This window comes from Stigmatopora nigra, chromosome 9 (assembly GCF_051989575.1).
Source record: "Stigmatopora nigra isolate UIUO_SnigA chromosome 9, RoL_Snig_1.1, whole genome shotgun sequence".
NCBI lineage: Eukaryota > Metazoa > Chordata > Actinopteri > Syngnathiformes > Syngnathidae > Stigmatopora > Stigmatopora nigra.
Window position 1 is genome coordinate 12,800,472 of NC_135516.1, and position 23,944 is coordinate 12,824,415.

At 37.9% G+C, this 23,944-nt stretch overlaps 2 protein-coding genes across 4 annotated transcripts; one reads left to right on the forward strand and one right to left on the reverse strand.

Annotated features, from left to right (window-relative positions):
- Positions 1–337: 337 nt before the first annotated feature.
- On the forward strand, positions 338–14,555 carry LOC144201760 (E3 ubiquitin/ISG15 ligase TRIM25-like). The gene is given in 14 exon segments (XM_077724521.1): positions 338–1,068; positions 1,550–1,645; positions 1,715–1,948; positions 2,547–2,709; positions 2,854–2,985; positions 3,106–3,204; positions 3,655–3,720; positions 4,104–4,522; positions 10,381–10,536; positions 10,878–10,964; positions 11,177–11,410; positions 12,488–12,647; positions 12,712–12,876; positions 13,969–14,555. Coding segments are annotated over 14 exon segments (3,162 nt in total). The 5' UTR covers positions 338–456; the 3' UTR covers positions 14,508–14,555.
- Positions 14,556–15,185: 630 nt separating this feature from the next.
- Positions 15,186–23,525, reverse strand: LOC144202011 (elongation factor 1-delta-like). Of its 3 annotated transcripts, XM_077724934.1 has the most exons (9): positions 22,432–22,450; positions 20,414–20,847; positions 19,524–19,647; positions 18,235–18,297; positions 17,074–17,152; positions 16,455–16,561; positions 16,190–16,372; positions 15,362–15,556; positions 15,186–15,272 (listed from the first exon to the last, which is right to left on the reverse strand). In XM_077724934.1, the coding sequence occupies exons 2-9, from the start codon at positions 20,842–20,844 to the stop codon at positions 15,234–15,236; spliced, it is 1,221 nt and encodes a 406-aa protein (XP_077581060.1). In that variant the 5' UTR covers positions 20,845–20,847; positions 22,432–22,450; the 3' UTR covers positions 15,186–15,233. The 3 variants fall into 3 exon arrangements, with proteins under 3 accessions (XP_077581060.1, XP_077581061.1, XP_077581062.1); XM_077724935.1 differs by lacking the exon at positions 18,235–18,297; XM_077724936.1 differs by lacking the exons at positions 18,235–18,297; positions 20,414–20,847; positions 22,432–22,450 and adding an exon at positions 23,385–23,525.
- Between the last annotated feature and the right edge of the window lie 419 nt (positions 23,526–23,944).

Genomic DNA, 23,944 nt, shown 5'->3' on the forward strand with positions numbered 1-23,944 from the left:
TGCAGTAAATCAACCATCTTGAACTATAGCCACGCAATTACAGTTATAAACCAAAACGTTTGAATGGCAGTCAAGAGTTAGCCGATTTCAACGTATAATTTTATTTAACCATCCCCATTCACTTACCTAGAGCCCGCTCTAAGATGGCTGCTTGTGACTAACGGCAATGCCAACTGCGACTTCTCGTCTAGTTTTATAGGTTTCCACCACCTGAATGATATTCCATTTTCCTTTATTTATTTTTTGGTTACATTTTTATAACGTATATTCCTCGTGTAAATAGCAAATTAGCCAATAGAAATAAAATAAAAAATCACGAATTTCCCAGCCTCCTCCACTTCCGCCTGTTGACCCACGGGTGCCGTCACATCCGGTAAACAAAATCTTCCAGCAGGAGCGTTGTTGTTTTGTGGCGTTTGTTTTTACGCCCCGAGTCTCTTCCAGCTGGCGATCCAAATGGCCGGGGTCGTCCTGGACAAGGACCAGTTCACCTGCTCCGTATGTCTGGACGTCTTGCGGGACCCGGTGACCATTCCGTGCGGCCACAGCTACTGCTCCGACTGTATTCGCGATTACTGGGACCAGGCCGACGACGTGGGGGCCTTCCTATGCCCCCAGTGCCGGAAGAGCTTCTACCCGAGGCCGGTCCTCGCCCGTAGCACCTTATTGGCCGACGTGGTGGAACGCTTCAAGCGGAGTGGACTCCAGGAGGTCTCGGGGGTCGGCGCTGGGGGGCGACAAGGCCTGCCACCGAACCCGGCCCAGGGCGACGACGTGGAGTGCGACGTATGCCCCCTTCGCAAGAACAAGGCAGTTAACTCGTGTTTGGTGTGCCTGGCCTCGTATTGTGATGTCCACGTCCGGCCACACCACGAATCGGCCGCGTTCCAGAAGCACAAACTAGTCTCGGCCTCCAAGAGGCTCCAGGAGAATGTTTGCAAGCGACACGGGAAGCTTCTCGAGCTCTTCTGCCGCACGGACAAGCGGTGTATCTGCTCCATGTGTCTGACAGATGAGCACAAGGGACACGATACGGTCTTGGTGGAGGTGGAGATCCAGCTGCTAAGGGTAGGTTAAGCTAGCTTCTGAGTTAGCTTCAAATATTACATACAAGTCTTATTTTCATCTCATTGGTTTTTGGAGCTCCTTATCCGGGGTGATGGAGCCCATCCTTCACAGCTCACTTTTGGCCACACCCTGAATCGGTAGCCAGCCAATCACAGGGCACAAGGAGACAAGTAGCCAATAGGGCATAGCTATTGACAATTTAGCATACAATTAGCATAGCATCCATGTTTTGGGGGATGTGGGAGGAAAGCGGAGTACCCGGAGAATACCCACACAGGCAAATTCCACACCTCCCAGGCGAAATGGGTTATCCGTCAATGCTACCTGATAAGATAATTTTAAAAAATGCATTTCTCCATTTTTATTTGTTCCTCTTAAAAGTATTGTAAGTGGGATGGCTCCATTAACAAAACCCGCCTCCCTATTAAGGTCCATTTTTTTTGGGCGACATCTTTTGATTTTTGCTTTTCTGGCCCGACAGAGACAATTGGCCGAAATGAAGTTGACCTCTCAACACGGCGTGGAGAAACTGGAGAGGAAAGCTCAGGCCTTAAGACAAGCCATCTTCTCTCTTAACGTAAGTCCAAAAACCAAACCGCGACTCGGCGCCGACTCACGTCCCGTCCCGCCGTTTCCCGTCCCGTAGCGTTCGGCTCAGCAGGCCACCAAGACCAGCGACGACGCATTCGCCGACTTGATCCTCTACGTAGAGCTGAAGCGCTTCGAGATACGCGAGCTGATCAACGACCAGCAGAAGATGGCGGTCGGTCAGGGCGGACAGCTCCTGGAGAACATCGACCGGGAGATCGCCGAGCGCAAGAAGCGGGAGGCGGAGCTAGATCGGCTAGCGCTCGTCGATGAACCTCTACACTTCCTCCAGGTGAGGGCGTCGTTCTTTCTTTTTGAGGAGAAGCGGGACCGTGCTTATCGTTAGCCCTTAAAAAAATACTTTTTATTTGCGTTGTATTATTCATTTTCAGAAAATAATAATAATAATTAAGAATTTAAATAATAATTGCTAATATTTAAAGAATGGGCTGGTGGAGTTACTTTCTATTGACATATTATTCATTTTCAAAAAATAATAATAATATTAATTCAGAATTTAAATAATAATTACTAATATTTAAAGAACGGGCCGGTTGAGTTACTTTTTATTTACGTTGTATTATTCATTTTCAGAAAAAAACTTTTAAAAATTCAGAATTTAAGTAATAATTGCTAGTATTTAAAGAATGGGTCGGTGGGGGAGTGGTTTAGGCGTCGGTCTCGCAGTTCTCGGGTCGAGGGTTCGATTCCAGTTGGGTCCTCACTGTGTGAAGTTTGCATTTTCTTGTGTGGGTTTTCTTCGGTGACTCCGTTTTTCCATATATCCTCAAAACATGCATGCTAGGCTAATTGGTTGCTTCATTTTGGGCATCTCCTTTATAAATAATTGTTTATTCTGATCAGGAATTCAAGTGAAATTTCTCATATAGAGTTGCCAGGCGCTGAACGCCACCGCCGCCGCACCCGAAGCACCGGCTTTGCCCTCCGTGGACCCCAACTTGACGTTCGCCGCCGCCACCAAAGCCGTCTGCGACTTTAAATCGGTCCTTCAAGAGGTCTGCCAAGGCGGATACGTCACCATCTATGAAAAAGGTACGCTTACTTTTTAATGCTGTCAAAAATGTCGTTGTTACATATACCATGACTCCAACCTTTTCTGAACCAAAAAGAGCAAAACCCAGTTTTAATCCAATCGGCTCTACTACAGTGGACTTTAATTCCCTTGTATTCCGTCAGTGAGAGAAGTGGCCATCCTGACTCCGCCCAATTCTGACGTAGCCACGCCCACGGTTGACCTGACCACGCCTACGGTCGACCTGGCCACGCCCACGGTCGACGTTCAGCCCGCCGTTCAAATGGAAGAAACGGGTAGGTCGACTGTGAATGGCCTCATCTTGTCCATTATGAAACCCACAAGATGTAAAATTCAGACAAAGTATACGGAAATTCACATACTGCAGTACGTTTTCCATATTTGGTGTTCTGCAGTGATCCCGTTCATTGGGCTGGACCAAAGTCCCACCATCCCCATCAACCCATTCCTCAACCCAGGAAACGTTGTACCCACGTTTGTCTTCTCGCCTATAGGTTTGTAACTCTTCAACTATAGACATTTCACATAATAACAAATTAATGCTTGTGTTAAAGTGTATTTTGAAGTTAAGAGTACTCCAGTTTCCTCCCACTTCCCAAAAACATACACGATAAGGTCATCAATCACTAAATTGTCCATAGCTACGATTGGTCGTCCATCTCATGGTGTACCGTGATTGGCTGGCCAACCAGGCAGTGAGTACCACCCATTGTTAACTGGGATAGGCTCCGGCACCCCCCGCAAACTTCGCAGGGAGCATTTTTAGAGGGGGAATTGGGAACTTAGACCGAAAATTAGGGTATAATTACAAAATTTAATTGTTTTTATTCATTTTTTTCTGTGCAGTCAGGGAAGTTAGCTAAAATGGAGTAATTTTGTGTTTTTAATATGGTGGTAGGCACTTTTTCGTTCCTCCATAACGCTTATTTGAAATGCCATTGCAGGCTCCAAACTGTCCTCGGGCTCCAGGTTGAGGCACCCCCAGCGCCGCAGTCACACCCGAAAGAAATAGGACTTCCACGGAAGACTCGAATTGCCGTTTTTAACCATTAACTTGAAAATCTGGATCATCCAGCAGCTGTATTTGCATTTATTCTCATTCCTTAGCCAACGTTACTTCCGTCGGTTAAGGAAGCGCAAAACGACTTCATTTAGTCACCCACGCCCACAAAAAAAAAAACAAGGCTTTTATTCGTGACAGGACTCAAATATTCCTTTTATACTTTCCTATATTTAAGCATATTTACACATAATTTATTCATTTGGCCTGTCACACAAACAATAAATGAAGTCCATTTTAGACACCAAAACGTGAAATTGACGAGAAGCTGTTTTTTCGGTTTTTCTTTAATGACCCCAAACTAGTCACGTGCCTACGTCAAGGGTTGAGCAGGTGCGCTATTATCGAGCTACATTCACGCCCCGCCTACTTTACTCTTTGACCAAGCAAAGATGGCGACAGCCACGGCCACCATCTCTGTCGAGCAGGACCAATTCAGCTGTCCTGTTTGCCTGGAAGTTCTGCTGGACCCGGTGACCATCCCGTGCGGCCATAGCTACTGCCTGGGCTGCGTCGAAGACTACTGGAACCGGGTCGACCGGGGAAAAACGCACAAGAGCCGCTACGCCTGCCCGCAATGCCGCCAGGAGTTTAGCCCGAGACCGCTGCTCAATCGCAACACTGTCCTAGCCGAGTTGGTGGAGAAGTTTGTCCGGGGAGGAGTGCGAGAGGAGCCGGGAGTAGCGGCGACGGTACCAACGGGGGAGCGCCACCGTCGGCGGAGACGAGGAGGAGTCGCCGAGGGTACCAAGGCAAGCGACGACCCCCTCATCATCGAGATTTCAAAACGATAGATACCCCATTTTAACTTTAGCGCCCGAGTGTGCACCTGCTTCCGGGTTCTAGTGTAGTAAACGTGTGTGGTGTTATTACGGTAAATTCAACGCGCAACTAAAAGTGGATGTTATCATTGCGCTCATTTCAATGCGCAAAGTGAAATGTTTCATTACGGTAAATTCAACAAGGAGCTTATTGTTCTTTTATAAAAAATGACAATGTATAGTAAGGCATTTTCTTAAAAATCGTAATAGTATAGTAAGCCTCTTTTCTTTAAAAAACGACATAGTATAGTAAGGCATTTTTTCTTAAAAAAACGACATAGTATAGTAAGGCTTTTTTTCTTTAAAAAAATGACTTACTATAGTATGGCTTTTTTTCTTTTAAAAACAACATAGTATAGTAAGGCTTTTTTTCTTTAAAAGAACGACATAGTATAGTAAGGCTTTTTTTCCTTAAAAAAATGACATACTATAGTAAGGCTTATTTTCTTTAAAAAAACGACATAGTATAGTAAGGCTTTTTTTCTTTAAAAAATGACATACTATAGTAAGGCTTTTTCTTTTAAAAACGACATACTATAGTAAGGCTTTTTTTCTTTTAAAAATGACATAGTATAGTAAGGCTTTTTTCTTTTAAAAACGACAGTTTAGTAAGGCTTATTTTCTTTAAAAAAACGACATAGTATAGTAAGCCTTTTTTTCTTTAAAAAAATGACATACTATAGTAAGGCTTTTTTCTTTTAAAAACGACATAGTATAGTAAGGCTTTTTTCTTTAAAAAATGACATACTATAGTAAGGCTTTTTTCTTTCAAAAATGACATACTATAGTAAGGCGTTTCCCCTTAAAAACGACATAGTATAGTAAGGCTTTTTTTTCTCAAAAAACGACATAGTATAGTAAGGCTTTTTATCGCCAAAAAACAACATAGTATAGTAAGGCTTTTTTTTGCAAAATAATGACATAGTATAGTAAGGCTTTTTTTCGCCAAAAAACGACATAGTATAGTAAGGCTTTTTTTCTTTAAAAAACTACATACTATAGTAAGGCTTTTTTTCTTTAAAAAACGACATAGTATAGTAAGGCTTTTTTTCTTTAAAAAAAACGACATAGTATAGTAAGGCTTTTTATCGCCAAAAAACGACATAGTATAGTAAGGCTTTTTTTTCGCAAAATAATGACATAGTATAGTAAGGCTTTTTTTCTTTAAAAAACGACATAGTATAGTAAGGCTTTTTATCGCAAAAAACGACATAGTATAGTAAGGCTTTTTATTGCAAAAAAACGACATAGTATAGTAAGGCTTTTTATCGCAAAAAACGACATAGTATAGTCAGGCTTTTTATCGCAAAAAAACGACATAGTATAGTAAGGCTTTTTTCGCAAAAAAACGACATAGTATAGTAAGGCTTTTTTCGCAAAAAAACGACATAGTATAGTAAGACTTTTTATCGCAAAAAACGACATAGTATAGTAAGGCTTTTTATCGCAAAAAAACGACATAGTATAGTAAAGCTTTTTTTTTCGCAAAAAAACGACATAGTATAAAGGCTTTTTTTCGCAAAAAAACGACATAGTATAGTAAGGCTTTTTTTCTTTAAAAAACGACATAGTATAGTAAGGCTTTTTTTCTTTAAAAAACGACATAGTATAGTAAGGCTTTTTATCGCCAAAAAACGACATAGTATAGTAAGGCTTTTTTTCGCAAAATAATGACATACTATAGTAAGGCTTTTTTCTTTTAAAAACGACATAGTATAGTAAGGCTTTTCCCCTTAAAAACGACATAGTATAGTAAGGCTTTTTTTCTTTAAAAAACGACATAGTATAGTAAGGCTTTTTTTCTTTAAAAAACGACATAGTATAGTAAGGCTTTTTATTGCAAAAAAAACGACATAGTATAGTAAGGCTTTTTATCGCAAAAAACGACATAGTATAGTCAGGCTTTTTATCGCAAAAAAACGACATAGTATAGTAAGGCTTTTTTCGCAAAAAAACGACATAGTATAGTAAGGCTTTTTTCGCAAAAAAACGACATAGTATAGTAAGACTTTTTATCGCAAAAAACGACATAGTATAGTAAGGCTTTTTATCGCAAAAAAACGACATAGTATAGTAAAGCTTTTTTTTCGCAAAAAAACGACATAGTATAAAGGCTTTTTTTCGCAAAAAAACGACATAGTATAGTAAGGCTTTTTTTCTTTAAAAAACGACATAGTATAGTAAGGCTTTTTTTCTTTAAAAAACGACATAGTATAGTAAGGCTTTTTATCGCCAAAAAACGACATAGTATAGTAAGGCTTTTTTTCGCAAAATAATGACATACTATAGTAAGGCTTTTTTCTTTTAAAAACGACATAGTATAGTAAGGCTTTTCCCCTTAAAAACGACATAGTATAGTAAGGCTTTTTTTCTTTAAAAAACGACATAGTATAGTAAGGCTTTTTTTCTTTAAAAAACGACATAGTATAGTAAGGCTTTTTATTGCAAAAAAACGACATAGTATAGTAAGGCTTTTTATCGCAAAAAACGACATAGTATAGTCAGGCTTTTTATCGCAAAAAAACGACATAGTATAGTAAGGCTTTTTTCGCAAAAAAACGACATAGTATAGTAAGGCTTTTTTCGCAAAAAAACGACATAGTATAGTAAGACTTTTTATCGCAAAAAACGACATAGTATAGTAAGGCTTTTTATCGCAAAAAAACGACATAGTATAGTAAAGCTTTTTTTTCGCAAAAAAACGACATAGTATAAAGGCTTTTTTTCGCAAAAAAACGACATAGTATAGTAAGGCTTTTTTTCTTTAAAAAACGACATAGTATAGTAAGGCTTTTTTTCTTTAAAAAACGACATAGTATAGTAAGGCTTTTTATTGCAAAAAAACGACATAGTATAGTAAGGCTTTTTATCGCAAAAAACGACATAGTATAGTCAGGCTTTTTATCGCAAAAAAACGGCATAGTATAGTAAGGCTTTTTTCGCAAAAAAACGACATAGTATAGTAAGGCTTTTTTCGCAAAAAAACGACATAGTATAGTAAGACTTTTTATCGCAAAAAACGACATAGTATAGTAAGGCTTTTTATCGCAAAAAAACGACATAGTATAGTAAAGCTTTTTTTTCGCAAAAAAACGACATAGTATAAAGGCTTTTTTTCGCAAAAAAACGACATAGTATAGTAAGGCTTTTTTTCTTTAAAAAACGACATAGTATAGTAAGGCTTTTTTTCTTTAAAAAACGACATAGTATAGTAAGGCTTTTTATCGCCAAAAAACGACATAGTATAGTAAGGCTTTTTTTCGCAAAATAATGACATACTATAGTAAGGCTTTTTTCTTTTAAAAACGACATAGTATAGTAAGGCTTTTCCCCTTAAAAACGACATAGTATAGTAAGGCTTTTTTTCTTTAAAAAACGACATAGTATAGTAAGGCTTTTTTTCTTTAAAAAACGACATAGTATAGTAAGGCTTTTTATTGCAAAAAAACGACATAGTATAGTAAGGCTTTTTATCGCAAAAAACGACATAGTATAGTCAGGCTTTTTATCGCAAAAAAACGACATAGTATAGTAAGGCTTTTTTCGCAAAAAAACGACATAGTATAGTAAGGCTTTTTTCGCAAAAAAACGACATAGTATAGTAAGACTTTTTATCGCAAAAAACGACATAGTATAGTAAGGCTTTTTATCGCAAAAAAACGACATAGTATAGTAAAGCTTTTTTTTCGCAAAAAAACGACATAGTATAAAGGCTTTTTTTCGCAAAAAAACGACATAGTATAGTAAGGCTTTTTTTCTTTAAAAAACGACATAGTATAGTAAGGCTTTTTTTCTTTAAAAAACGACATAGTATAGTAAGGCTTTTTATTGCAAAAAAACGACATAGTATAGTAAGGCTTTTTATCGCAAAAAACGACATAGTATAGTCAGGCTTTTTATCGCAAAAAAACGGCATAGTATAGTAAGGCTTTTTTCGCAAAAAAACGACATAGTATAGTAAGGCTTTTTTCGCAAAAAAACGACATAGTATAGTAAGACTTTTTATCGCAAAAAACGACATAGTATAGTAAGGCTTTTTATCGCAAAAAAACGACATAGTATAGTAAAGCTTTTTTTTCGCAAAAAAACGACATAGTATAAAGGCTTTTTTTCGCAAAAAAACGACATAGTATAGTAAGGCTTTTTTTCTTTAAAAAACGACATAGTATAGTAAGGCTTTTTTTCTTTAAAAAACGACATAGTATAGTAAGGCTTTTTATCGCCAAAAAACGACATAGTATAGTAAGGCTTTTTTTCGCAAAATAATGACATACTATAGTAAGGCTTTTTTCTTTTAAAAACGACATAGTATAGTAAGGCTTTTCCCCTTAAAAACGACATAGTATAGTAAGGCTTTTTTTCTTTAAAAAACGACATAGTATAGTAAGGCTTTTTTTCTTTAAAAAACGACATAGTATAGTAAGGCTTTTTATTGCAAAAAAACGACATAGTATAGTAAGGCTTTTTATCGCAAAAAACGACATAGTATAGTCAGGCTTTTTATCGCAAAAAAACGACATAGTATAGTAAGGCTTTTTTCGCAAAAAAACGACATAGTATAGTAAGGCTTTTTTCGCAAAAAAACGACATAGTATAGTAAGACTTTTTATCGCAAAAAACGACATAGTATAGTAAGGCTTTTTATCGCAAAAAAACGACATAGTATAGTAAAGCTTTTTTTTCGCAAAAAAACGACATAGTATAAAGGCTTTTTTTCGCAAAAAAACGACATAGTATAGTAAGGCTTTTTTTCTTTAAAAAACGACATAGTATAGTAAGGCTTTTTTTCTTTAAAAAACGACATAGTATAGTAAGGCTTTTTATTGCAAAAAAACGACATAGTATAGTAAGGCTTTTTATCGCAAAAAACGACATAGTATAGTCAGGCTTTTTATCGCAAAAAAACGGCATAGTATAGTAAGGCTTTTTTCGCAAAAAAACGACATAGTATAGTAAGGCTTTTTTCGCAAAAAAACGACATAGTATAGTAAGACTTTTTATCGCAAAAAACGACATAGTATAGTAAGGCTTTTTATCGCAAAAAAACGACATAGTATAGTAAAGCTTTTTTTTCGCAAAAAAACGACATAGTATAAAGGCTTTTTTTCGCAAAAAAACGACATAGTATAGTAAGGCTTTTTTTCTTTAAAAAACGACATAGTATAGTAAGGCTTTTTTTCTTTAAAAAACGACATAGTATAGTAAGGCTTTTTATCGCCAAAAAACGACATAGTATAGTAAGGCTTTTTTTCGCAAAATAATGACATACTATAGTAAGGCTTTTTTCTTTTAAAAACGACATAGTATAGTAAGGCTTTTCCCCTTAAAAACGACATAGTGTAGTAAGGCTTTTTTTCTTTAAAAAAACGACATAGTATAGTAAGGCTTTTTTTCTTTAAAAAATGACATACTATAGTAAGGCTTTTTTTCTTTAAAAAAATGACATAGTATAGTAAGACTTTTTTTCTTTAAAAAAATGACATACTATAGTGCGGCTTTTTTTCTTTAAAAAAATGACATACTATAGTAAGGCTTTTTTTCTTTTAAAAACGACATAGTATAGTAAGGCTTTTTTTCTTTAAAAAATGACATAGTATAGTAAGGCTTTTTTTCTTTAAGAAAACGACATAGTATATAAATCGTTAGCCTTTTTTTTTCATTTAAAAAGTTTGCACACCCTGCCTAGGTGGTTGGGTTAGGGTTAGAAAGAACCCTAACCCAACCACCTATGCAAAGAAGTCTAATTGTAACTGAACCCTAAGAAAGCATGTTCTCTGTTTGTGTTGCAGGCTGGCGTGGTAAAAGAGAACCTGTGTCCACAGCACGAAAAGCCGGTGAAGAAATACTGCCGCACCGACCGTCAGGGTTTGTGTCTGCGCTGCCTTTCGTCCCATCCCACGGGTCACGACGTGGTGGAGCTAGTGGACGAACGCGTGGCCGAACAGGTTTCCTTTGTTTGTTTTGAATTGAATGGAATGCTTTTAGTTTATACAAGTAGAATGACATTGAAAGCTTTTACCACATAGTGCACAAATAACAACAAACAGACAAATGATTAGTTTTAAGTAGTCTAAGTTTTCAGTAGAGTGAAGTGGACTTGTTCCGCTTGAAGTCCTAGGATGAGTACCATGTTTTTTATGGTTTTAAAGTTAAAACCAAGCCAATTGTTTGCTCTTTAGCGATCTTTTGTTTGAGATGCTAGTTTCCCTCCGGAAAAGTCAACAGTGATGGGGTGTGTTTTCTTACGTAAGCAACCTGAGGGACTAAAAACTCGTTCTTTTTTTAGAAAAAACTCCAAGAAGCATCTCTGAAGAACACGCAAAACATCAAGGATGCAGAGAAAGAGATTCGATATGCGGCCAAATATATTAAAGTGAGTATGCAAACATTTACTAGTTGGTCCTACATAGTAGGCATTAAACTGCTAAAATAACTGCACTAAAAACCAATGCATTGAATTGACTAGTACTTTTATTGTCATATTTTGAGCATCAGCATTAAGTGCACAAAAAACATGGAACACATGTATGTAAGAGAGAAAATTCTCAATAATTAATGTGCTTACTTTATTTATCGCGAATTTAGCACGCCACAGAAGCGGCGGAGGAAGAGAGCGAGCGGGTCTTCGCCAAACTGCTCCGCGCCGTCGACAAACACCGCTGCGACGTGAAAGAAGCCATTCGGGGTCGAGAGCAGGTGGCCTTGGCTCAAACCCAGCAGCTGCTGGAGAAGTTGGAGCGTGAGGGTGCCGAAGTTCGACGAAGCGAGGCTGACTTGGAGAAACTATGCCGGAGCAACGACCATCTCCACTTTCTTCAGGTTTGCACTCGCATTCTTTCCTTGAAGGAAAAAGAAATCATTTTCGTCAATCCATTGGACAATTTTCATTGTAACGACCAAGTTTACATGTCTCACGTTAGCCATTTCGATCTTTTCAGGTTAAGAATTGCTTCAAAAGAAGAGGCATTAGAGTATGCTGGGACTGGATTATCGAAGACAACACAGCGTGCTATCTTCACAAATTTTGCAAAGGTACCAACTACAGTACAAATTGGGACATGGCAGCAAAAATGTCAAGAAACAGGCTTTATGTGCATATTTAAATGGCCAGGATGGCCATTAACACGAGTCACATTTCAGCTCTTTTCTTGACATTTTTGCTGCCATGTCCTAAATTACTTTGTAGTTGATACCTTTGCAAAATTTGTGAAGTTAGCGTGCTGTGTTGTCTTGGATAATCCAGTCCCAGCATACTTTAATGCCTTTTCTTTTGAAGCAATTCTTAACCTGAAAAATAGACATTCCAAACATCACACACAAATATTTAAACATTTCTACACTTTTATGATGTGTGCACTAAACAGTTACAAGTTTGGTCTTGCTAAAACGCCAAATACTACTCAAAACATCAAATTTCATGTCCTAGTTGGGCTTATATCACACTACCCTAAAATCACATACTCATGTTAGATTTTGGAAGTTAAACAGGGTTTTTGGCTAGGATAGTGCTTGGATGTAAGACTGTCTGGAATTACCAACTGTTGTGAGCTCTTATGTTGCCAAGAGGAATTAGCTCAAGTGCTAAAGCGCTCGCTTAGCATGTGAGAAGCAGTAGAAGGCCTTCAAGAGACACTCTTAAGAGTCTTTCTACTGCTTCTCACATGCTAAGTGAGCGCTTTAGCACTTGAGCTAATTCCTCTTGGCAACAATAAGTGCTCACAACAGCTGGTAATTCCAGCCAGTCTTACTTCCAAACACGAACCAGGTCCAACCTTGCTTAGCTTAAAAAAAAACAGGTGTTTACAGGTTAGAATGGCGTAAACCCAACTAGGACACGAAATATTTTAAGTGGTACATATAACTTTACCTGTTTTTGGTTGAATTGTGTCATTCCAGAAGAGTCGATCCCTCCATTTCCCATCCAAGCGGCTCCAGATACCCAACACGGACATGCTACCGTACTTGATCTACAAAAGCATGAGAGGAGGTCTCTCGGAGTTGAGGGAGGCTCTGGACGAAAGCTTGCAGAGGGAAATCAACCGGATCTCCGACAAAGGTAGCCACCATTGTCCAGTTTACTGTAAACAGTGATTATTTACATTCTTTTGTTATATTTGTAGTGATCGCATTGAAGGAAACCAGCGCTCCAAATGACAAAAAAAAAGGTAAGCTTACCGGCAGGACGAGATTCAGGAAGTAAGGATTTGTTTTCTTCTTTCTAGTAACGTTGGATGCTCACATCTTGCATAACGCCCAGCCGAAGACAAGAGAAGAATTTTTACACTGTGAGTACTTTTTTCAGGATCTCAAAGTTCTGTCGAAAAAATAAAAAAGCATTGCAACAAAACTTTGCAAGTTCCAATCAAATACTTTACATTTGAAGGAATGTTTACATTTACCTTTTACGTTCTTCACTGCCCACTTTTGCTTGCCGTCGCCACCTGTCTTTCAAAGTAAACATTACAAACACTTCCAAAGTAATAAGGTACTGGACACATATACATGTACATGTGTACATACGTACATGTATACATGTACATACGTACATATATACATGTACATACGTACATATATACATGTACATACGTACATATATACATGTACATGTGTACATATGTACATATATACATGTACACGTGTACATACGTACATATATACATGTACACGTGTACATGTGTACATATATACATGTACATGTGTACATGCGTACATATATACATGTACATGTGTACATGCGTACATATATACATGTACATGTGTACATACGTACATGTATAAATGTACATGTGTACATAAGTATAAATGTACATGTGTACATGCGTACATATATACATGTACATGTGTACATGCGTACATATATACATGTACATGTGTACATACGTACATAAGTATAAATGTACATGTGTACATAAGTATAAATGTACATGTGTACATAAGTATAAATGTACATGTGTACATAAGTATAAATGTACATGTGTACATAAGTATAAATGTACATATGTACATGTATAAATGTACATATGTACATGTATAAATGTACATATGTACATGTATAAATGTACATATGTACATGTATAAATGTCCATATGTCCATGTATAAATGTCCATATGTACATGTATAAATGTCCATATGTACATGTATAAATGTCCATATGTACATGTATAAATGTCCATATGTACATGTATAAATGTCCATATGTACATATATACATGTTCCGATGTACATATATATACACACACATACATGTACATACATATATATACTTATACATATATATACATATACATATGAGTATTCACATAGAGGTTTTGTTTGAATCGTATTTTGTTTTTGACAGAAAGCGGATTCTGTAGTAAAAGTGTGTGGCCAATCGCAGATTACCAAGAGTTGACGTTGGACCCCGACACGGCCAATCCTTACCTGAGCTTGTCCGAGGGCTTGCGTTCGGCCACCACTCGCTCCGAGGCCAAGCCCTACCCCGAGCGCCCGGAGCGCTTCGACGGCTGGGCGCAGGTACTGTGCGGCGGCGCCGGCCTGGCGGGGCGCCGCTACTGGGAGGCGGCCTGGGCCGGCCGGGGCGGAGTCTCCGTGGGCGTCTGCTACCGAGGAATGAGCAGGACGGGCGCCGGCGACGACAGCAAGTTGGGCCACAACGCCAAGTCGTGGAGTCTGGACTGCCATCACGACGACGGCGGTTGCGTCTTCCGCCACGCCGGGCGGAGCGTGCGCGTGGCTGACGGCTACGTGGGCAGGATCGGCGTGTACCTGGACTTGGAGGCCGGGATCTTGTCCTTCTTCCGTGTATCCGGGGACGAGGCGCTTTTGCTCCATGGCGTCCGGACCGCTTTCAGCCAGCCGGTCTATCCGGGATTCTGGGTGGGTTTGGGGTCTACTTTGAAGCTCTGTTCCTTGTGATTGATTGGAAGGCTTGCTACATTAAATTAAACATTCACTTGTATTGAATATTTTTGTTCTTGTTGTTATTTTTACCTGATTTTATTTTAAAGTCAAATGAATGAAAGATTTGTACTTATTTATCAGCATTTAAATTCTGATTCAATGGCTTGAAAGTTTTCGAAAACATTTTTGAAAGAATTAAAGCACTAATTTCAAAAGACTAATGAAGTAATTTGCTTGATTTTTGGGGCACTCCTGTTATGAATATTTACGGTTTTTTTTACTGTTATTTAATATTACATTTAGCCTACTTAATAAAGCAAAGCCATTTTTGCATCCTTCCGATTTTTTTGCGCAAATTAAAGTCATTTTTATGACCTGCGAGAAAGAACAAGAGTATAATCAAATACTAAAATTATACCTAAGGAGTCAAATTCAAAGCATCGACATATTTGGTAAGCATAGGCGCCCCCTTCATGTCTGAATAGTTTTAATTTTACAAGAATTAAATCAAGTGAAACGACTCCAATCAAGTTTTTCCCCAAAATAAAAGCCAATTCTTCTAAGTATCAAAAACAATAATAATATAAAACCTGCAGTACTATCTATACTCATCTTTAATTTTTTTGATTCAGCTCTTGGATTGGATTACCAATGTTGTACCAAGAAATGAATCCAAAAGAGCTAAAAAGGTAATAATTTTGAGTTATTTTATTGAACCCGTCAAAAAGAGCAGCATTTTGTTCAAATCTTATTGAAGGCGGCGACGTCGACACTCTGGATCTGCAATGGCGACACCCAAAAAAAATAAAACTTTAACAAAAACCGGCCACCTCCCACCCCAAAAAAACTGCCCACTTTGGTTTACTCACAAAGTCTTCGAATTTGGTGATCTCCTCCTCCAAAATGTCCGTCCCCACTTTGTCGTCTTCCACCACACAGTTGATCTGCAGCTTTTTGATACCGTAGCCCACCGGCACCAGTTTGGACGCCCCCCATAGGAGACCGTCCATGGCCACCGAGCGTACGCACTCCTCCAGTTTGCTCATGTCCGTCTCGTCGTCCCACTACAAGAAAATAAGTCATCATCATTAAAAAACAATATTCACATATTACCTTCCTCAACATATAAGCCATACCCTTAAAATAGTTCAATTTTACAATTTCTCGCGTATAAGCCATACAATTTTTCATCTACATATTCATGGATTTAATAGGGAGTACAAATGTGTTACTTTGAAGGGAAAATCTTAAGAAAAATGTGCTATTTCTGAGATACTTTATAAATCTACGCATAGAAAAATTCAAAAAGGATGTCAGGTGAGCAGTACAACCAAGAAGTGTGCCCCTAGTGGTCTAGTTTGTCATCCCAAGGTAAGCAAGGGTAGGAAAAAGGGAGTTTTTTTCACTTTTTATGTAAAGTACGCTTAATTTTTTTCTTGAATTTCCTTCATAGACGTCAAAATTAATTTAGTTTATTATTTTATCTGTTTATCTTTTCTCTATTTTGAAATAAATGACCCTATCGGCCATATTGTCTTACAATATGACATTTCGTGTACTTCAAGTCTAATTTGTGCGCATATAAGCCGTACTCTATATTCAGTTATGATTTTTTTTAACAAATATGGCGTTTATGTAAGAAAATACAGTATTTCGTTCAAGTGATAAGACCCCCATTAGTAAGAGTTGCAACTCACGGGCTTGACGTCCAATAAGATGGACGACTTGGCGATGAGAACAGGCTTTTTAGCCTTTTTGGCGGCGTACGCTGCCACGCGTTCTTGCTTTAAACGGGCTGCTTCTTCATCCTCCTCGTCGCTACCGAACAAGTCCACGTCGTCGTCTTCTTCTTCTTCTACCGCCTGTTTGACGGGTGCCGCCTGTGGAATGCCATCCGAATTGAGACACGGTTAGAAATCGCAAAAAAAAGCGAGCCCACATCAGCGCTTTTGATTTTTCTACCTTGACTGGTGCTGGGACGGTGATGGAGGCGGAGGAGGCTGGACTCTTCTCCAGCTGAGCTACTCTGGACTCAAGCTTCTGGAGGGTCGACTGCATATTGCGTACCACTTAACAAAAAAATAGATAAACAATTTAGCACAGGGGTGTCAAACATACAGTCCGCGGGCCGGATCCGGCCCGTCTGGTGGTTTGGTATGGCCCGGGGAAGAAAGCTGCATTGTATAAAAAAATTTAAAAAAATCTTTAAAATTTGTAGTTTTTGTATTATCCGCTAGGGGCGCAGTGTTTTAGTACGTGCAGACAACATGAATTGACATTTATTTATGTTCTTATGTTATTCTCTTGTTCATAATATATTGTTCATAATGTAAAAGGAAAATTCTGTTAATAAACATTTTGATAATTTACTCATTCTTTGCACTAATTATTAGTATTAGTGACTAATATAAAGGGAAAAATAATAGTGGGCTTATTGTTAGTTCTATGTAATTTAACAATGAGTTTACTGGTCCGGCCCACTTGATCTCAAATTAAGCTGTATTCGGCCCGCAGACCGAAGTTTGACACCCCTGGTTTAGTCTTTAGTAGTGTCATGGAAATCTGTAAATTTGGTGTTTACCTTTGTGCAAAGATTGGTTCTCCAGTTCTAGGCTCTTCATGCGGCCAACCATGTCCTGGTCTCCTGACTGTGAGGCAGACTGTCAAAAAGAAACCAAAAACCACAATCAAAAAACCATTTAAACATCACGTTTAAGAGCTCAATTATACAAGACAGTCACTTCTTAGATGTTGATATTGCTAGTGACAATTAGTGTTTATGATGGAGTCATCAAATGATTAAAAAATAATAATTCTGGGAACATGCTCTGAATTTGAAATCCCCAAAATGACTCACCACATACCAGCAGAGTAAAAAAAAAATCACTAAAAATGAAATCAGCTTACAGTCTTCATAACACTGGTGTCAAACTCAAAACATTTTGTCACCCACCACTAATGTTTGTTTACATTGCTTCTTTCAAAAAATACATTTTTTGTTCCCATAATTAAGATGTATTAAGATGTGGTCAGTGGCAAAAAAATTGAGTTTGACATCCGTTTTCACTAAAATTGGCCAAACGTTCACTTAAAAAAAAAAACTTAATTACCGAAATGCACAAACTAGAACCTACCTTAAAATTACCGTAATGCTCGAACTATGTCGCACTAGCCAAAGAATATAAAATGAAGAAAAAATACATTTTTGTGGCATTTTCAGGGAGGTCAATTTGATATTTTTTTGCAGAAAACAAGAACATACAAGTAACAATAGGAAATTAGGCCTTTAGCCTAGCTTAGCTTAAAAACATAACAGGCTATTGGGGTTAAAAATAAAATAATTCATAGTTAAAACTATGATAACAGTGCGACATAGTTCAGAAAATACAATAATAGAACATGAGATGGGCTAAATATTCTACTATAAGGTTTTAACTAATTTTAAGATTTGATGGATAACATTTGAGAATTGAAATGTGTTACAAAATGGGTAAAAATACATGATGGGTGGGAAACAAAATGAATCAAAAATTCTACACACGCAGACATTGAAAACTAGGAATTATTTCACAGCAAATTGATGATGATGATGATGATGATGATGAAAACACAAAAAAAATGCTAAATTAAAATGGCCCCCAATTAGGTCACTTAGCATGCAGTGACGTGTGGATGCCACACAAGCGACAAATGATCGGTGATGATGGCCATGCGGCATTCCCACACGCCAGTGAGGACTTACATTTTTGTGTTGGCGCTTGTTTGCGCGCCCTTTGGCCTGCTGCGGCGCCGCCGCGCTTTTCGCCTGCGCCCGTCCGAGAGCCCAGCCGACGGTAGGGTGGAAGAAAAGTTATTTGGATAGAAGAAGAGAAAAGCCACGATGGTCAAAAGTGAAAGACCCGCCCCCTGTGCCCGGTTTTTAGCGTTCCACGTCAAACAAGGCCCACAGATGAAGTTTAAGTTCAGCCTACATTTTGGTGCATTTAACATTAATCGGTCACTCAAATAACGCTTCGCAATTTTTAACGATCAACGTCGGAAACTTTTTAGAATTTCAGTATTTGGTTTGGCGTAAATAAATATTTGTTAAAAAATATTAAGCTGACTAGACATTTTCTTCATGCTCTGAAAAGTTAGTTTGAATGGTTTAAGTATATAAAAATAACTATTATATATCTATCTATATATCTATAAATCTAAATACCTTTATATCTAATGTATATCTATAAATCTATATATGTTTATATCTAATATATATCTATATATCTATAAATCTATATATCTTTATATCTATATAATTATAAATCTATACATCTAATATATGTCTATATATCTATAAACCTATATATCTAATATATATCCATATATCTATATCTACATGAATATATATCTATATATTTATATATCTATATAACATATATCTATATACCTAGCCCCTTTTATGTTTTGAATGCAAAAATAATGATTTTCATGACAATATCCTTATACGTCAGTATTATTTTGTCCAATCCATTTTGACTGCCAGTCAATGTCAACTAATGTAATTATTATTATTATTATTTTTTCTTTTACCCAATTCTCTCTAACAATTTCCCTAAAAGCCACCCTTGGAGAAAAACACCCCTTCTTCAGCCAACTGAAACACCGAGTGCACTTCGCCATTGACAGTGATGAGCCCAAGTAGTATTAAAGTGATGTACTACAATCTGTATTTAGCCGCATGGTTGAGGACAGGGACGGAACGGAGGAGACAGCTGCCAAATCAGCTGACCCGGTTGGCCTGGCCTTCTAAATAGAACACGCATTTGTGTGTGTGTCCACACAGCTGCTTTAAACCAACAGAGGCCGCCGATAGGGCGACGGGACCTTTCCAAGGTTGACTGATTTAATGACAAAAGTCCACCAAAAAACGCTACAGCAGCTAATCGCTAATTCCTGTGGAAAACACTATGGGTTGTCTCCATATTTTGGGTGGGTTAAAAGCCACGATAGATATATTTTTGGCCACAAAAAAATTGAAGGAGTGAGCACCTGTTGTTGCTTGGGAGCGGGTCCATTGGCGCCCTCGTAGAACTTCCTCTCGGCCTCGTCGTAGCGGGGTTTGTCGAACCACACTTTCTCACCGCCTAGGCACTCGATTCCGCTCATGATGGCACTGAGGACAAACAAATATTTAGACTTAGACATTTATATATTGTTAGTTAATACACACATAAAACAGGACATAACAAAAAGGTTATCAGTTTTTTGCGGCCAAATGACAGATTCTCTTCTTGTTTCCATAGTGTCAATAAACTGCTGTAAAGTGATTCATTTTTTGTAAAAATGTGATTAATCATGCTTTTTTAGTTAACTTGACCTCTTTCAATGCAAAAAATAACAATATATTGTACACTATCCTTATTTTGTTGGTGGTAATCAACACATTCATTTGCAATGGACAGTTTTAGACATCAAATCCATTCCACTGGTACGGAATAATTATGTGTCACTGCCATTGGCGTCCAAACCAATTTGACGGTGCTCGGACGTTTGGTCGCCAGTCTTTTGGTCCCTTTTGGTCGCCGGTCAAATGGTGACAGAGTTTACTGTTGAAACCAGCTCTCAAAATTAAAGACTGGCGACCAAATGTCCAGTCACGAATTTGACTGGGAGGGATGGTGGCTAGCCTTGTGTTAATACATTTAAAAAAAAAAAATAAAAAGTATTTTTTGGACACTGCCATAAAGAAACAAATTCTTGGATGAAAAGTCACAGTAGACACGACATGCAACAATGAAAGCAACAGCCCGCTTTTGCCAAATCAACACATTCCCGGTCCGCTTGGCAGGGTGACCGATCCCATCGAGAGGGACAAACCATTCCGGAAGCCAAACAACAGACAACGAGTAGTAAAAGTCTTCCGTCCATCGCTTGCCGACCTGTTTTCGCTCTCAGAGAGGCCCCTCTTCCGAGACCTGGCGTTCCAGCCGCTTTTCCCCGTCTCGGACGAGGTGCGGAAGCGGCCCCCGCCGTAGCGTCGGTGGGGGATTCCGGACGACTTGACCGTGGGGATCTGGCCGGGGTCCTCCTGGGTGCGTTTGACCCAGTACCCCCTGGTGTTGGGGCTCCTCGGGGAGAAGGACTGGCGCTTAAAGACCTCGGATCGGACGCCGGGGCTCCTTCCGTAGGAGCCGCCGGGTGACGAGGTTTGGGCCGGGTTTTCTTCCTGGGGTTCCGACTGGGAGGTACGGGTGGGTCGCCGTGTCTTCCCAAACTGGAGGTTGTCTCCACTGATGATGCTCCTCTCCGGAGTGGAGGCGGAGGACTCGGGCCCGGGGGCCGCTTTGGGCACAGAGCTCAACGGATCCATCGGCTTGGAGGGGAAGAACAAAGTTCTTCTCACAGAGAAAGTGGAACATGGTTGGCTGGCGACCATGCTTCCACTCGGTACAAAAATAATCATAATAATAATAATAATTCATCTCGAAGGTTGACAATTGATCAAAAAGCTTCAAATTAGAGCTGGGCGATAAAAATTTTGTCAATGATACTATTAAAAAAAATGAAAAAAATTTGAGAATTTTAAACTGTAATTACACCACCCGACCACCACGGAGAATGGTGGCGCTGTTGTGAGATGGATGGTAGTTCCAGACCAACGCCCAGGAGAAGAAGAGGATGACGAAGAAATACGTTTTTAGCATGTTAGCAATAGAGGCTAACACCTAGCATGAACACTAATTTATAATTAATAATCAAGATCGACTAATATTTTTTTAATTGTGATAATAAGTTTGTTATATCGCCCAGCTCTAATGTCATGTGGGCCAAATGTATTCCTTAATGCCACTAATTATTGTATTATCATGAGTACAATAAAATTATAAAAATAAATTGTGTTTGAAACACAATGAAATTGTATAATAAACTACATTTATGGGCTATTATCAGAAATATTGATTTATTTATTGAATGGATCGGCTGCAGTTGACAACAGTAGACGTCCAATTTCAACTGGCAACAATCACTTGCTGCCAGATCTCCCAGACAAAATGGATTGGACGTCGAGCGCCGTCAGTGACAGGCAATCAGTTTTAAGGAGTTAACATTTAAATTATCTTAGTGAGAGTTGTAATGGCCAACCAATGAAAGTTAATTGATCAATATCACATTACATATTTTGGATTTTTCTTCCTTAAAAGACGCACAATTTGAAATCACAGTGGAACCTCCAACTTTAAATACCCTTAAAGATGTACAAAAACGTATACATCAATATTTTTGTTGTATTTTTCCATAATACCCCCGCATTTTTACGACTTTTTACATTCTACGACTATTAAAAATCTATTTTTCTATGATTTTTCTGCATGTAACGCATTTAATACAAGCAGTAGCACAATAAAATGTATCATTCTGTATTTAAATCATTTGAAGGTTCCACTATAATTTCTTTTTAATGATTACAAAACAATAATTAACCACACACCGGCAATGTTCAATTAAGAAACTCCAAATTACAGCACATTAAAAGAATACGACCCCATGATTTCTTTGTATTGAATACATAAAAAAAAACATCCCAAGGCCAATAAAGCAAAAGCTAAATTAGCATCACATGAGACGGAATATCAATCATAAAAACAAGCAGGCAGGGGGGAAATTAAATATGGAAATTATATTCTCCTTTAAGGTGTCTGATAAGTGGTAATAATGCACTTTAAGATTGTTCCGCTTCCCCCTCATATTAACATTTTATTACAAACAAAAATCGTTTTTTTAAGATCTCTTTCACCACAGAAACAGAAATCTTGCTGATTTATCCACAATCATTTTTTTAATGCTTTGCATGCAAGTCAGTGGGCAAATTTGTAGGAATTAAACAAGCAGGGCATGTAATAAACCATCAATTTAGCCAAATTAGCAGATAGCATAACATTCCAAATTCAATACTTACCTACCTTGACTGAAATGAGAGATCAACAGCCAACATATGGGGAAAAATAGATATTTGACTTTTTAGGTGGAAAATACGAAAATACTTTCCGTTTTTTAGAACTAATTTATACAAGAGAAGAATGCTTTTGAGATATCGTTTTAGTTAGATGATATACAATTTATTTATTTTAATCCGTGAATGTATTGACTAGACTGGTCTACGTAAGATATTTTTTTGTATTTTTAGCATTTTATCGTAATATAATAGACTATACTGTAATAAGAGTTCATGTAGATATACTGTACTAAAATTATACTAAGCTAGATAGCTAGCGCTAGTTTAAAAAAATACGTGCTATAAATAGACTAAATAAATACGATTGAGAAAAAAAAACGGACAAAAATACACAAAGCCTCGGGGCCGTAGGGGTTAAATTACATTTTTTTTTTTAAATTAGGTGGGAGTTTTAAAAATAAATCGTATAAAAATACGTTGCTGATTTTTTGTCTTATTTCACTCAAATACGCAGCTAGTTCAAGTTTAACTAGCAGAAAATAAAAACAAAATGGTGACTATTGTTTGGCTCGCCAGTTCTTTTAAAAAATGTCCCTTATTTTATATTATTTTTATCGGCGAATTGGCAACCCAGAGGCATGTCAGCAATGCAATACAGTTGCTGTACCAGCCACAATTCGCTCGAGATAATGCATAGAAAAATAGTTGATAAACAGAGATACATTTATATACACTTTAACAAAAAATCCTTATGCATATGTTCGACGTATTGACAATACAATTAACATTATTTGACATGCAACAACTCCGTCCAAGTTTGTGACAGTCGCCTCGAGCCGAATGGTAACGAGCACGTGGCGCTTAAATCAGACGTCATGTCACACATAAATTTGCACCCAAACCTTTACGCATTTGTTAAAATGTCGGGAAAACTGCGTATGATTTTCAAAATTTACCTGGTTGTTTTATTCGACGTTTCACAGGTCCGTAAGCGTTCCCTTTCGGCGTGCTACCTGGGCCGGAATCCGACAGAAAGATGGCCGCCCGGAAATGGACGTGTTTACTTGTTGAATGTGAAGGGGGTGGCCACGTTGATGGTTTTCAAAATAACTTAATATTTGAACTGTTTTAAATCTTTTAAGGTGTGTTCATCATGATTTCATGATAATTGCAGCATATGAGTTGAAGATAAAACAACGTATTTTCTTTTTTTCACTATTTACGATTACATTTAATAATGGTACGATCCATTTTTCGGAAGACTTTGTTTCCCACAATGCTACTCGGCACAGTGTTGTTTTTCCACCGAAGAGCATCACCTTATTTTACGTTTAATAAATGTTAAATAAAAGAATTAACTATTTGTTGTTGTTTTGTATATTTTTAAACAGTATTAAAACCTAATGAATTAAATCCAGGTTTTTCGAGCAATGTCATCATTTGTCCTGTAGAGAGCACAATAGTACAATCATTTACAGTGTGTATTCGCATGGTTTTTTGTGTAGACCAAAATTAA

What these genes read in the sequence shown, in the direction of transcription:
- LOC144202011 (XM_077724934.1), bottom strand. Translation starts at nt 20,844, where the DNA reads ATGGATCCGTTGAGCTCTGTGCCCAAAGCGGCCCCCGGGCCCGAGTCC. An exon ending in ACAAGCGCCAACACAAAAAT is followed by an intron (nt 17,153 to 18,234) that starts GTAAGTCCTCAC and finishes TCTTTTTGACAG; the next exon opens with TCTGCCTCACAGTCAGGAGA. An exon ending in CCGTCCCAGCACCAGTCAAG is followed by an intron (nt 16,373 to 16,454) that starts GTAGAAAAATCA and finishes GGCATTCCACAG; the next exon opens with GCGGCACCCGTCAAACAGGC.